This window comes from Martes martes (assembly GCF_963455335.1).
Source record: "Martes martes genome assembly, chromosome: 8".
Classification (NCBI taxonomy): Eukaryota; Metazoa; Chordata; class Mammalia; order Carnivora; family Mustelidae; genus Martes; species Martes martes.
The window spans coordinates 76,595,543-76,608,678 of record NC_137895.1 but is presented as its reverse complement, the minus strand read 5'-3'; the positions used below and the strand labels follow the sequence as shown (position 1 = coordinate 76,608,678).

At 34.4% G+C, this 13,136-nt stretch overlaps 1 protein-coding gene across 1 annotated transcript in view; it reads right to left on the bottom strand.

The window, feature by feature from the left end:
* Nucleotides 1–13,136, bottom strand: part of LRRK2 (leucine rich repeat kinase 2) — a gene marked incomplete at its 3' end in the record, with an annotated part of 131,436 nt that overhangs the window by 61,688 nt on the left and 56,612 nt on the right. The window contains exons 22-28 of the mRNA XM_080811639.1: nucleotides 12,693–12,762; nucleotides 11,972–12,189; nucleotides 9,129–9,379; nucleotides 8,709–8,857; nucleotides 5,488–5,581; nucleotides 3,197–3,383; nucleotides 1,659–1,840 (exon numbers count right to left, since the gene is read on the bottom strand). Coding sequence (XP_080667765.1) covers nucleotides 1,659–1,840; nucleotides 3,197–3,383; nucleotides 5,488–5,581; nucleotides 8,709–8,857; nucleotides 9,129–9,379; nucleotides 11,972–12,189; nucleotides 12,693–12,762 — 1,151 coding nt within the window. The remainder of the gene's footprint in view (nucleotides 1–1,658; nucleotides 1,841–3,196; nucleotides 3,384–5,487; nucleotides 5,582–8,708; nucleotides 8,858–9,128; nucleotides 9,380–11,971; nucleotides 12,190–12,692; nucleotides 12,763–13,136) is intronic.

The following is a 13,136-nucleotide window of genomic DNA, read 5'->3' as shown; positions in this document are numbered from 1 at the left end:
GCAAGAATGTCAATAGTTCAACTATTTACTAAGAATTCAGCATTCTTTGAAAAAGTCATTCTTTTAAAAAGCAACTGATCAGGGCACCCGAGTGGCTCAGTTGGTTAAACGTCTGCTTTTGACTCAGGTCATGATCCTAGGGTCCTGGGATAGACCTCCACACTGGGCTCCCTGCTCCTCCCTCTCCCTCTGCTGGCCCCCTGCTTGTATACTCACTCGCTCGCTCTCACTCTCTCTCTCAATCTCTGTCAAAAAAATAAATAAAATCTTTAAAAAAAAATGATGCCTACGATTTCTAAACTCCAGGTCTCTCCCTTCTAAAAATGTTAAACACATTTTTTTTTTAAGATTTTATGTATTTATTTGACAGACAGAGATCACAAGTAGGCAGAGAGGCAGGCAGAGAGAGAGGAGGGGAAGCAGGCTCCCCGCTGAGCAGAGAGCCCGATATGGGGCTCAATCCCAGGACCCTGGGATCATGACCTGAGCTGAAGGCAGAGGCTTTAACCCACTGAGCCACCCAGGCGCCCCAATGTTAAACACATTTAAAAGTAGATAGAGTGGCTTGATAATATAGCACACCATACTGAAAAGTAGTTCTAGAAATTCTTACCAAATAGTGAAACAATTTTAATTTGAATATCTGTCCAGTTTAAGAGGGGAAAATCATGGGAAACAATTAGGTAGGATGAAAGGCAGTCAGGTTTAGCATAGCTGGTGACAGTCTTTCTTTTCAAATTAAATCAACCCTGGGGGACAGAAAACCAAATCTTTCCTCATAAAAGGAGATGAAAAGTTAAATGTAATTTAAGAAAATTTAAGCAGAAGAGAATTAGGTAACTATGTAGTTCACTGGTAATTCATTAATTATCAATTGTATGCCAGGCTCTGCGTTGGGTGCCAAGAATCAAACTATGAATGAACATAGCCATGATCCCTGCCTTGTTGGATATCTTAGTCAAATCAGGGATATATTGAGAGGTGATAACCGAGTTGAAACCTGCAAGATAATATAGATAGGAGTAATTCTATAGAAATGGGAATAGACAGTTTTACAAGTAGGTACCAATAAGATTGACATGCTCAAAAGGTAACAGAGAGTGAGATAAAGTCCATTACCAAAGGTATTTGAAGTACATCAAGTCTAAAGGCCAGCAACATGATACCTGAGAAGTTTTGGTTTCAAAAATGGTCAGGGTTAGTAGATTACTCATCCTCACAGGCAAAATCAAAGTTAGTGAGTTATATCATTTAAGTATCTATAATGCTTTAAGATATAATAGACATGGTAACTATTTGCTATATGAAATGCAGTTTGAGAAGTTATTGTGCTCTATTATTCTCTGTTATTATACTCCTTAGAACATATATTTGTAACAGGAGACTAAATAATAATTTCCTTTTATAGTCACTTCTATGACAAGCATGATCAGGAGGAGAAGACACTCTCTCAACATTAGTGTGGCTAGAAGAAAATGAAAAGCTCTGTAGAGGCACCACATAAACCCATTTATTAAATAAAAGGCAAGTGATACATGGTATATCACCATTAAACAGTACCATACATTATTTCCTAAATTGTAACTACATACTCATCGAAGTGACAGAAAAAATCTGAAACGAACTTAATTTAAAAAATGGAAATAAAATTATCTAACCTTATGATGTCTTTGGCTTTACATCCTATATGTTTAAAATCAAAATTAAGCCGTAGTTCATCCAAAGGAAGATCCCATATTTTGCTTAACTTCCCCATTTCATTAGGAAAGGATCTCAGCTCCAAGTTGTAACTGACATCAAGGGAGGTCAGGTTTTCGAGACAGCCAATCTCGGGAGGAATCTTAATGAAATAAAAAAGGGCAAATCCAGTTGATAGGAAAGAAGAAATGCGTGCTGCCAAGAAACCAGATACTTCTTAGGAAAAAAGAAAGGCTCAGAGAGCCTATCAGCAAATCGTATAACCTTTCAGCAGAGTTCTAAAACTTTCCAAAGGCTTTTCATAGTTTTCAATATAATTATTCAAAGCGTAAGTATAAAGGACTTACCCAAAACAATCCAAGTCACTTATTTATAATCTTAAAAGATCTGTCCTCTCTTGGTAGCATATTTCATCTCCTCGTGTCATTAAAAGTAAAGAAGTTCTTTATATTTACCTAAATCTAATCATTAGTGACTTCAGTCTGCTCCTTTTACACTATATTCTTCACTAAAGCTATAAAGTTCTAGTCATAAACTTACAGGCAACTTAACGTTCTTAAAATACAACTGAATGTTTATACTTTCAGTGACCTTGTAATAGGAGTTTTTCTTTTCCTGTTCCAAATTATTAAGCAATATGCATTACTTTTACAATAGAAAACATCAATTTGCTGACCAAAAAAATCAGGTAACAAAACCACTCACAGTTATGCTGAATTTAACAGTTTCAGACACAATTCGTTCTGGCTTTCATAGGCAAAAAACTTGAAGTAGCAAAATTATATATTTTTTTCTGAGATGAATGAATAATCAGTTTTAGATTTAAACAGAGGCAACAGAGTGACGCAAAAAGGCTGACTCACTGGGCTAAAGGGCAACATGATGGAGAAATGCAGAAATTTAAGAAAAACACATGCTACAGATGACTCAGCAACAACTTGAGAAATGGAGATTATTTGCAAGTCTGTTAGCAGATCAGAGATTTAGTGATAAAACACTTAACACATTACACACATTCATGATTAAATATACATATTCACACGCTTCTTCAAAAATAGAGCACGAAGTGATTTTGACGGAAGGTAATCTATGCTAATATGCCCACTTACTTCAGGGTAGGATTAGATCTTACTCAAAGGTAAGAAATATTAACTAGCAGACTTTCAAAATGATAATTGTGATATTTTCAAATCATAAAAGCACATTTTTAAATAGCCAATCATTTTATTAAACTTTTTTTAAACATCTTTTTTTTTTTTAAGATTTTATTTATTTATTTGTCAGAGAGAGAGAGAGAGAGAGAGAGAGAGCGAGAGCGAGCACTGGCAGACGGAGGCAGAGGGAGAAGCAGGCTTCCCGCCGAGCAAGGAGCCCGATGTGGGACTCGATCCCAGGACGCTGGGATCATGACCTGAGCCAAAGGCAGCTGCTTAACCAACTGAGCCACCCAGGCGTCCCAAATAGCCAATCATTTTAAACAAGTAAGATAACCTCTTACCTCTTTCAGTTTATTATGAGAAAGATGTAGTTTCTCTACTCTTGACCACACATACGCTTTTTCGCTCAAGTCCAAGATGCTGATCTGATTAAAACTGAACAAGAGTTCCCTTAAGTTCAAAGATTTCCAGTGTGCAGGACTCGGCAGATACTCAATTTCATTGCTGCTCATATCTAAAGATCGCAAGCTAGAACCATACAGTATCAAGATAAAAAATGAGTGCTTCCAAAGTACATGAAATAACATCACAAGAAATTTTCACCAGAGACACAACTTTAAAACTAACATTATATATATTTAAGTATGCATGTATGTTTTTGTGTATATGTAGATAGATACGGGCTAGAGAAAAAGTATGTCTCACTAGAAACAACATTTAAATAAATAAAAGACCATTAAAACAAAATTGAAGCCTAATTTCCTTACTTCAGAAACAAAAAAATATCACTCTTAGAATGAGAGAAAGACCAAGTGTTTACCACTGTTTATGATGCATGAGAAATCATAATGAACAAAAGGAAAAATGGTCATTTCTATACAAGATTTATAAATATGCCTTCTATACAAGAGTCACAAGTATGTAGCACCCTCCCTTCTCTTTCCATTTTCCTCATTACTGTGAAGATTCTTCAGAGGCTGTGTGTGAACTAATGAATAATGTGCATGGGTATAACCTTTTACCAGCTTGTCTCAGTGTGATAAATATCACAACATCGAACATGATGTCTTGCATACAGTAGGCTCTCAAGGCAAATTGGTTGTTTTCAGGAATACATTACCCAAAGTTTGCAGGAAACAACAGAAAAACACATGGCATAAGCGTACGTGTGTAGAAAGAATAAAGACAGTGATTGTGATATATTTGACTACATAAAGGCTGTCTGGACTTTCACAATTATATCCTGACCCCTTTCATCTGGCATTTTTGAACCATACTGAATTAATTCTAACTGAGCTCACATAGTTGCACAGCCTGCTAGACCAAGGTTCAGGTCTGCACAACATTTTTGCTCTTATTTTAAAATGACACAGGTTTTTGCCCTACATATCTCATAAAGATGCATAAATATAAGAAAATTAATTGGACTGTATTGGAGACAAGACGTGTCTATCCAACAAACAATACAACTTAGATAAAGACAAGAATCAACAGATTGCTCAAAAGAAGTCCCTATTAGCCTCAAGGAGGACTTAAGCTGGCCAACTGCATATTCTTTTGTGAATATATCTAAAGAAATACATACAAAATGCTAGAAATGTATGCCTAAAGATATTGTCTAAAAGCATAGAGTAATTAAGGACTAAATAATATTTTTAGTTACCTGAGAAGAAACCTTCTTTATGGCATGTATCTCCTAACCAACTTTCATAAATATTTGACTTTCAAACACATTTTCAGAAATACATTATGTTTAAAATATAGGACCACCTATATCCTAGAGGTGTTTATACGCATGAGTTGAGAGTATAAAATTGAGTCGCCAGTGTTGTTTAAGAACTATGATTTAGGCAAATTACTTCATCTCTTTAATAAAATAATGTTCTCATTATGGAGATAATAACAGTTTTATTAGGAAGTTTAAAGACATGATCCACCATTGAGTGGCTGAAACAGTGTCTGACACATTCTAAAGCTAGACTGAAATTAACTATTATATGTCTGTCTGACATCTTCTATGACCAGATTATAGCTAAGCATTATTTACCTATATATGCATATATTTGCACATATACACTTATGGATCTGGTTTATAATGTATAAACCAATTAAAATGGTATTTAAGATGACACATTTGAAATCTAATTAATGCCTAAATTTATAGTTAACAGGAAGCTTTCATTTTTAATTAAATTATCCAGAAATATTTCTAAATACTTGGAGCTATATAAATTGTCTTAATCTCCATCAAAAATGTCAAACTCAATATAAGTATAATTTCAAAGTTAATAACATCCTAGATGCACATCAACCTCTGAGAGCAAGTAAAATTTTAAAGTTAAAGCGATAGCTCCCGTAATCTCAATTGTTTGTAATACTGCAACAGTTAATTAACCTTAAATTGTCTCAACACAATAGTACCCTAAATTAATATAAAAGTTACAAAGTCCAAACAGCAACTTGGGTCTTTTGCCTAATAAAATTCTAACTTCACAGATTCAAGAACATTAAACTGAGTAGCTTTAGAAATCAATTACAATTTGTAAATCAATTAATATGCCTACATCAAAACCATGTTTCTAAAGATTTTTTCCCAGCTCATGCGGTTTTAAAGTTAAAACAATAAACTTACTGTGGAAGATTTAAAATTACTTCTGGAACACATGTAAATCTGTTTTGAGATAGTTTTAGGCTTGTCAGGGAAGAAGGCAAAAGAGGCATAGCAGCTAAAAGAAAATAAAAGTGAGATAAGAGACATTTTAATCATTTCAACTAGATTTCCCTTAGATTTTACTATAAGAACAGCTACCAATCACTTAACTTCTATTCACCTGCTGACAATAAAAAATTGTACTTTTAAAATAAGATAACTCCCTTACTCCTTTTACTAAACATCAAAACAATGGACCATACTTATAAGAATATTTTCATCTGAAAGCAAAACAACTGTCCAAACATAAATTCATCTGTCCAACATCTGTACAAAGTAAAAATTATTAGAATATTCATTCCAAAGTATGTGTGATATTATCATTATGTGTACATACATTATGGATTAATTCACATTACTCTTAAGTATATACAACAAAACACTTTCCATACTAATACACAGTATGATGTAAAGATAAAAATTCTTTATAGTACCAACCAATAAAGGGTGTTCTATGGGGTAATGATGGATGTTGATTAATAAAAGCACTCTTGGATCATATGATCTTAAGACATTGGGGAAACATTAAGTAAAATGAAGTGAAATATCTCAGAGTTCTCAATATTCTCATGTAGTTTATGAACTTCCAAGAAGGAAATACAGTATGAAGTAACTCCAGGCAATAAAATTCTGTAGAACACAGCTTTGGAAACTGAGCAAATCATTCAGCCTGTTTTTCATCCATAAAATAGTGCAGCTAGACCAGATGAACTCTCTGATTTTTTAGAGATCCAAAAATATATGGTTCTATGAAAGTGGCTTGAGAAATTATTTCTTAGCATTTTCAAGGTTAAAAATATGGGTTATGGTTTCTCTAGAAAATCTTCAAAGGTCAAAGTGTTCTGAGACGCTGCTAGAAGCTACTTTCCAAAGAGGCAGAAAGGAGCATGCTATTATTTTTCACCTATATCTGAAAAGTATTTGTGGCAAAGTAAATAATTCTCCACTTAAGAATAAGAGGTTTAGATGCTATATGGAAAAGACTTGTGAATTCAAAGAACCAAAACTGCATTTCACATGGGATTACTTTAAGGGTTAATGGTCCCATTCAGATATCACTTCCCTAAAGCATCTTTCCAAATGTAAGACTACTTCTAAAACAATTAAAATTGTGTAGTGCAAAGCAAAAGGATTTTTGAACCTAGTTGCATTCTATCTTTCTAGTAAATTAATTCTATGCCCCTGAATACATCACACAAAAATCTCTCTTCCATTTCTTCAGTGGAGCAGAGATCATACCTGTCATACCCTACAGGATTTTTGTGAGATTCAGCTGAGATGACAGTAACCAACCCTCAGAGTCCTTGGGATGCTCCTCGTTCCAGATCTAACTTAAATGTCATAGATACAGAGACACTCCTCTGCCTCCATAGTCTGGATGAGATCCCCCTGATTACCCTTGTAGCATCCTCAACTTGTCCTCACAGCATTTAGCTTAGTTACTGAATGCCTATCTTCTGAACCTAACTAAGGACAGAGACTGGGTTTGCTTTGCTCACTAGAAGGGAATCACTCTATTCCCCATTTTCGGGTTCATAGGAGGAACAAGGTTGATATTCAAGAGGCCTAGAGGAAAGGAGAAAGGAGGAAAATACCCTGCAAATTAGCATAGTTTTTATCATTCTTACCTTCTGTTCTGGAAAAATAAAATATTTCGGAATAAGTCCAATTGTATTCTGCTTTTAAGCAGTATTAAAAAATTATTTTACAGGGACACCTGGGTGGCTCAGTCGGTTAAGCATCTGCCTTCGGCTCTGGTCATGATCTCAGTTCTGGGAAGGAGCCCCACATCAGGCTCATTGCTCAGCATGGAGCCTGCTTCTCCCTCTGCCTGCAGCTCCCCCTGTTTGTGTGCTCTCTCTAACAAATATATGGATAAAGTCGTTTAAAAAAAATTTTTATGGCGTCAATATAGAATAGTCACATGGGTGGCAAGGTGCATGTGGCCTCCTTTATCTTCTTAAGGAAGATAAAATATGGGGAATTCCCATTTATTTCCATAAAAGTATTTTGTCCCTTAATATTAGAATGTTCAGGGAGACTACAAATAAATGTAATTCCCTATTATCTCACATGCTGAGAGAGCACAGAATATTTCACAACTTTTAATAAAAGTGATGATTATATTATATATTACTGAAATATTCTGCACAGAGCAACTGTTCAATCAGTAACATTAACCATACTCATTTGCAAACTGTTAACTGGTTAATTTTATTTCCAAAAGAAATAATAATAGTCACTACGCTTCTAATCCAGAAAACTGAGCAAACTTTAGTAGGAAACTCAGTATTCCTGCTTCAACCATCTCATGCAGCCATATGCATTTTAGTTTCACGGATTACAGCGCACCGTAATATGATGACTATTTGGAGTCCAAGGAACTTCTAGCCTATGAGCAATCTATTATAATTTTTTAATTTGAAAATTTTTTCAGTATTAAAAATTTTAAATTTTTAGTATTTAAAAAATAAACTATTTTTTAGAGTACCTTTAGGTGTACAGAAAAATTGAGCAGAAAGTACAGAGAGTTCCCATAAGCCTCTTCTCTCCTCACCACCATTCCTCTCATGCACACATATTTTTATCCTTATTACTAATAATCTGCATAGCTTGGTATATTCACTACCATTGATAAGACAATACTGATATATTATTATTAACTAAAATTCATCATTTACAATAAGAGTTCACTCTGTGCTGTACATTCTCTGGGTTTTGACAAATGTATCATGACAGGTATCCACATTACAGTATCATTCAGAATAGTTTCATTGTCCTAAAAATCCCACTCACCTCCCCATTCCTCCCTCCTTCTTCAAACTCCTGACAATCACTGACAGTTTTACTGTCCCCACAGTTTTGTCTCTTCCAAAATGTCATATAGTTGGAATCATATAGTATGTAGCCTTTTCAGACTGGCTTCTTTCACTTAGCAATACACGTTTAAACTTCCTTCATGTCTTCATGGCTTGCTAACTCCTTTGTTTTAATCACTGACCTGTTAACTTTATCTCTGAAACTCTCCCATTAAATTTAAGTTGAAATGCCACATTTATACCCTCACCTAACATGTCCATGTATGACTCATCCTGTAATACTCAAAAGGACTGTTTAGTAGGATACTCATACAGAACACTTACCAAGATAATTCATTCTGGCACTGAAACTCTCCACTTTAGGACATGCCTCAAGGAAGTCTTCTGATAGCGATGTAATGTGGTTTTTACTAAGGTTTAAAATCTTCAGTTCCTTCAGGCTTAAGGGGGAACATATTTCTGGTATTTTATTTCTAGTCATAAGAAACAAAATGAGGATTAAATGTCATAAATTCATATGCCTTGAAGAAAAAAAACAATTCACCTTCAAAGAAGAGCATCAAAGTAGATTTATTTTTAAATTAATTGTGAAAATTGATAGAAGCTATAATATTAATTCCCCCAATCTTTTATCATATGACTGCTTAAAACCCATTACTATGGAAATAATGTCAACATATTTATCAATCTTACAAAACTTCAATGTAAAGCAACCCTTTTGTATTTAATGAACTCCCTTCTTACCCTTCTAAAATGAGCTGTTCCAATTTCTCTACCACAACACCAAGGTTCTCAGGAAAGGAAGACAGCTGATTATATGACAAGTTAAAGTGTTTCAAGGTTGGGCACTTCACTGCAGGATCCAAAACTACTGAATGGCTGATGTCGTTTCGAGAGACATCGAGGTTGGCAATACAATTCATTTTCAACAAGTAATAGGGAAATGATGTAAATTTATTACTGTGCAAATCCAAATGCGTCAAACACTTCAGGGTCTGGAAAGACAGTATTTTAAAATTATCTAATCATTGAAAACCAACTGAAAAACTTGAAATTAGCTAATATTTCTGCCTTCCACACCTCTGGTAACTAGTACCATTAAGAATTTTCCCAAAAACTGAGAACACAATCCATAAGAGTACTTCAGTATAGTGACTGGTCCAAACATCCCTGCTATTAAATGAGTTAAAACCAGGAAAATGTAAGAGGTAAAGTGTGAAAAGCAATTCACAAAAACAAGGTTAAGAGTTTAATTCAGTTTTTTGGTAAATTATTTCTGCCAAGAGTGAAATGGAAACAGAATAAGCCTCAATAAATATTTGAATTATTTAATGAATAAACAGTATAAAATAATCCTAGGGATACATTTCTTAAAAACTAAATTTTAGAAATTGTTACATATTTTAATATAAATAATATTTAACCATAAAAGTAGTCATTGTATACATGTTTTATTTTAGAACCCCCTCTTTGTCATGAAACCCTTTGTTTCAAATTTCTAATCTCCATTTTTAAGCAATTTCTAATTTTACCATGATATTAGGAAACTTTCCATTTATATGTCAGTTTTTTAAAACTTGGGTATGGATTATTGCAAAGGCTAAAATATCGAAACAATCTCTTCTCTATGCTCTTCTGTATATATCAATACATTTATCCTCAGAGAAATTCTAAAGAGTTTGATGTGATTATAAAGCTTATTAATGGATCTTTCCCCAGAAGTTGTTTGGAAATATCTGCCATTGTTTCAGATCCTACCAGATTATTCAGAATGAAAGATTTTTAAATTATTTATTCCCAAATTTTAATGGAGAAATTTTCTGGTAGAGATAGCTACAAGCAGTAATTTTAAAAGTGCCATCTAGGGGTGCCTATTTAAAATTTCCTTGAGAGAAGATTCTGAGCTTGTCTGATCTTTGAATACCCTTAATGTTATCTCACCGTGTCGTGCTCTTTTCGAATTGTCTTTGTTTTAGTTAGGCTCAATTCTAGTTTTCTTTATTTACTCCTTAACAAATATTTATTGAAGGTCTACCAAGTGTCAGCCATTAATTCTATCATAAATTAATTCAATAATCATCTATTGAGCCTCCACTGTATTTAAGACCTTATTTGGTACTGAGAATAGACATGAACAAACCTGAAACAGCTCCTGTTCTCAAGAAGTTAACAGTTTAGTAAAGAGAATATACCTTAGATTAAAATTTATAAGCATTGGGGGAAAAACATGATAGCCATGGAAACGTAAATCAGATTGATAGCCAACCAGGTCTGGAGGCAAGAAGAGAAGGAAATAAAAGTTAAGGAAATGACATGTAAACTGAAACCCTTGTGACTTGGAGGATTTAGTCAGGCAAAGAGGAGGAGAAGGAGAGAGACGACACATTTTTAGACACTGGGGTTACAAGATGATCACCCTTCTTCTCTCTCTCCAAACACACAAACTTTGAGGAAAAGACACTACTTAAATATACTTAGAAAATTGCAATATTGCTTTAAAAAATCTCAAAAGAATTGTAAATTTTATAGGTGAGAAAAAGGAAAAATGCATTTGCAGTAAAACCAGTTTTTTATAAAGGATGATCCTTCATCAAACTTTGCAGTTCAGTGTAATAATTTAATTAAACAATTTAATCCCTCTCTCTCTCTCTGCCTGCCTCTCTGCCTACTTGTGATCTCTCTCTGTCAAAAAAAAAAAACTTTAAAAAAAAAAAAAAAAGGGGCGCCTGGGTGGCTCAGTGGGTTAAGCCACTGCCTTTGGCTCGGGTCATGATCTCAGGGTCCTGGGATCGAGTCCCACATCGGGCTCTCTGCTCAGCAGGGAGCTTGCTTCCCTCTCTCTCTCTCTGCCTGCCTCTCTGCCTACTTGTGATCTCTCTCTGTCAAATAAAAAAAAAAAAAATCTTTAACAATTTAAATATTTGTATTAAATTTTTTTTAATTTGTCAAGATACGTTCTTTGACTTCTGATCCATCATACATTAAAATGATGAACAAAGTCAGTATTCTGAGAACTACTCTGTCAGCAGATCATTTTATACTTCAATTTTTGAAAATAGGAATGTTGAGGGAAAAAAAAAACTTTGAAGTTGCATGTAATTTTAAAACTCATTAAGTGTCTCACGGATAGTTTAGTTGAGCCTCTATATTTTGCAGATGAGGAAATGAAGGCTTAGAGTGGCCAGAAGAACACATACTTACTGTTAGACAGTTGGTGGCTGAGCCAGAGCCAGTGCCACCAAACCAGGTCTAATTCTAGTCTACTTCTTCACACTGTTTAAATTGTCTTACAAGAATTCAATAATTGAAGGCATGATGAACATGCAGCCTGGATACATCCTGTTGTGTACCACGGATCATCAGGACAGAACCCAGGATTCCTTTTTTACCAGATCACCATTCCTCAAAGATGCTCCTGAACACCACACAGACTAAGATCCCAGTGTGAAAACCACAAGAAAGGGGGAACTACTGTCAAACGATGCAGAAGCAGATCCTTATTTCTAAAGATTTAACCATGCAAGTTAGATAGAAATACAAAAAGCTCTTCGAATATCCTGAGAGTTAGAAGAACAAATTAAATTTACTTCACAGAGTTGTTGTGGAAAGCTCGTGAGTGCATTCTGATGAAGCTCCAGCTTTTCAAGATGCTCCAAATGACCACTGATAGAGCATTTCTGGCTCAAGGCATCAATATCTCTTAGTTCATTTGCTGAAAGGTCTAATGATGTGATATACTCTCTCTCAGAAGCCAGGGAAGAAATGCTGTCTGAATGCCTCATATGGGATTGAAGTTTTGATGACCCTTTTGTGAAAAACAAACACACAATGGAAATATGAGCAAGGAATCTAAGTTCACTTGGTAAATATTTACTGATCACCTAACCAGTGTCAGACTCCTTTCAAAGCCCTGGAGATTCAGTAGAAAACGAAACTACAGAGCTTACATTCCAGTCGCAGAGACGGATAATAAGTAATAAATACTGAATCAAGTGGTAGAAGTAGTATAAAAAAAAGGAGACCCGGAGAAGAGGATGAAGAGTTGCATTGGTGATGGTAATATTTACATTTCAGAAAAGTAGTAGGAAGGATAAAAGAGTTAATCTTTCATAGCATCATAAAAGGTAAAATTTTAAATATATAATTGCGTTTCATTCTTCTATAGTGTGTGGTATCATTAGACATATAATTTGAAGGTTATGTAAGATGAGATGAAGAACCAGAAAATCTGAGTAGAGGCAATTGTTAACAAACTACTGCATTCTGCTCAAAATATCTACTTATTTATGATTACTTTCAAATACTTACTGAGTGAGTCATCTGAAGACAGTATTTTTCTCTTTTGCCTCAGTAAATCTTCATGATCGAAAATAGGTCCCTATTTAAAAAATAGACAGGTTTAATAAAATCACTATCATTTTTTGGAGCAAAGAGAACATTTCCTATTCCTTAAGAATCACTGTAAGATTTCTAGTTAAAATACTCAGGGGACTAGCCACACCATAAGACATAGACCTACCCTGGGCTCCATACAAATGGAGCTCTGAAAAGAAAAAAGAAAAAAAGATAAAATCATTTTGAAGTATAGTTAGTACACATATGGCCCAAACATGCTCAAAAAATGAGCATGAGCATGAGTATTTAGAATGGTTTATACATATATATATGTGTGCGTGTGTGTATGTGTGTGTATACATATGTATGTATACATATACATATACATATATATGTATGTCTATACATACACACACA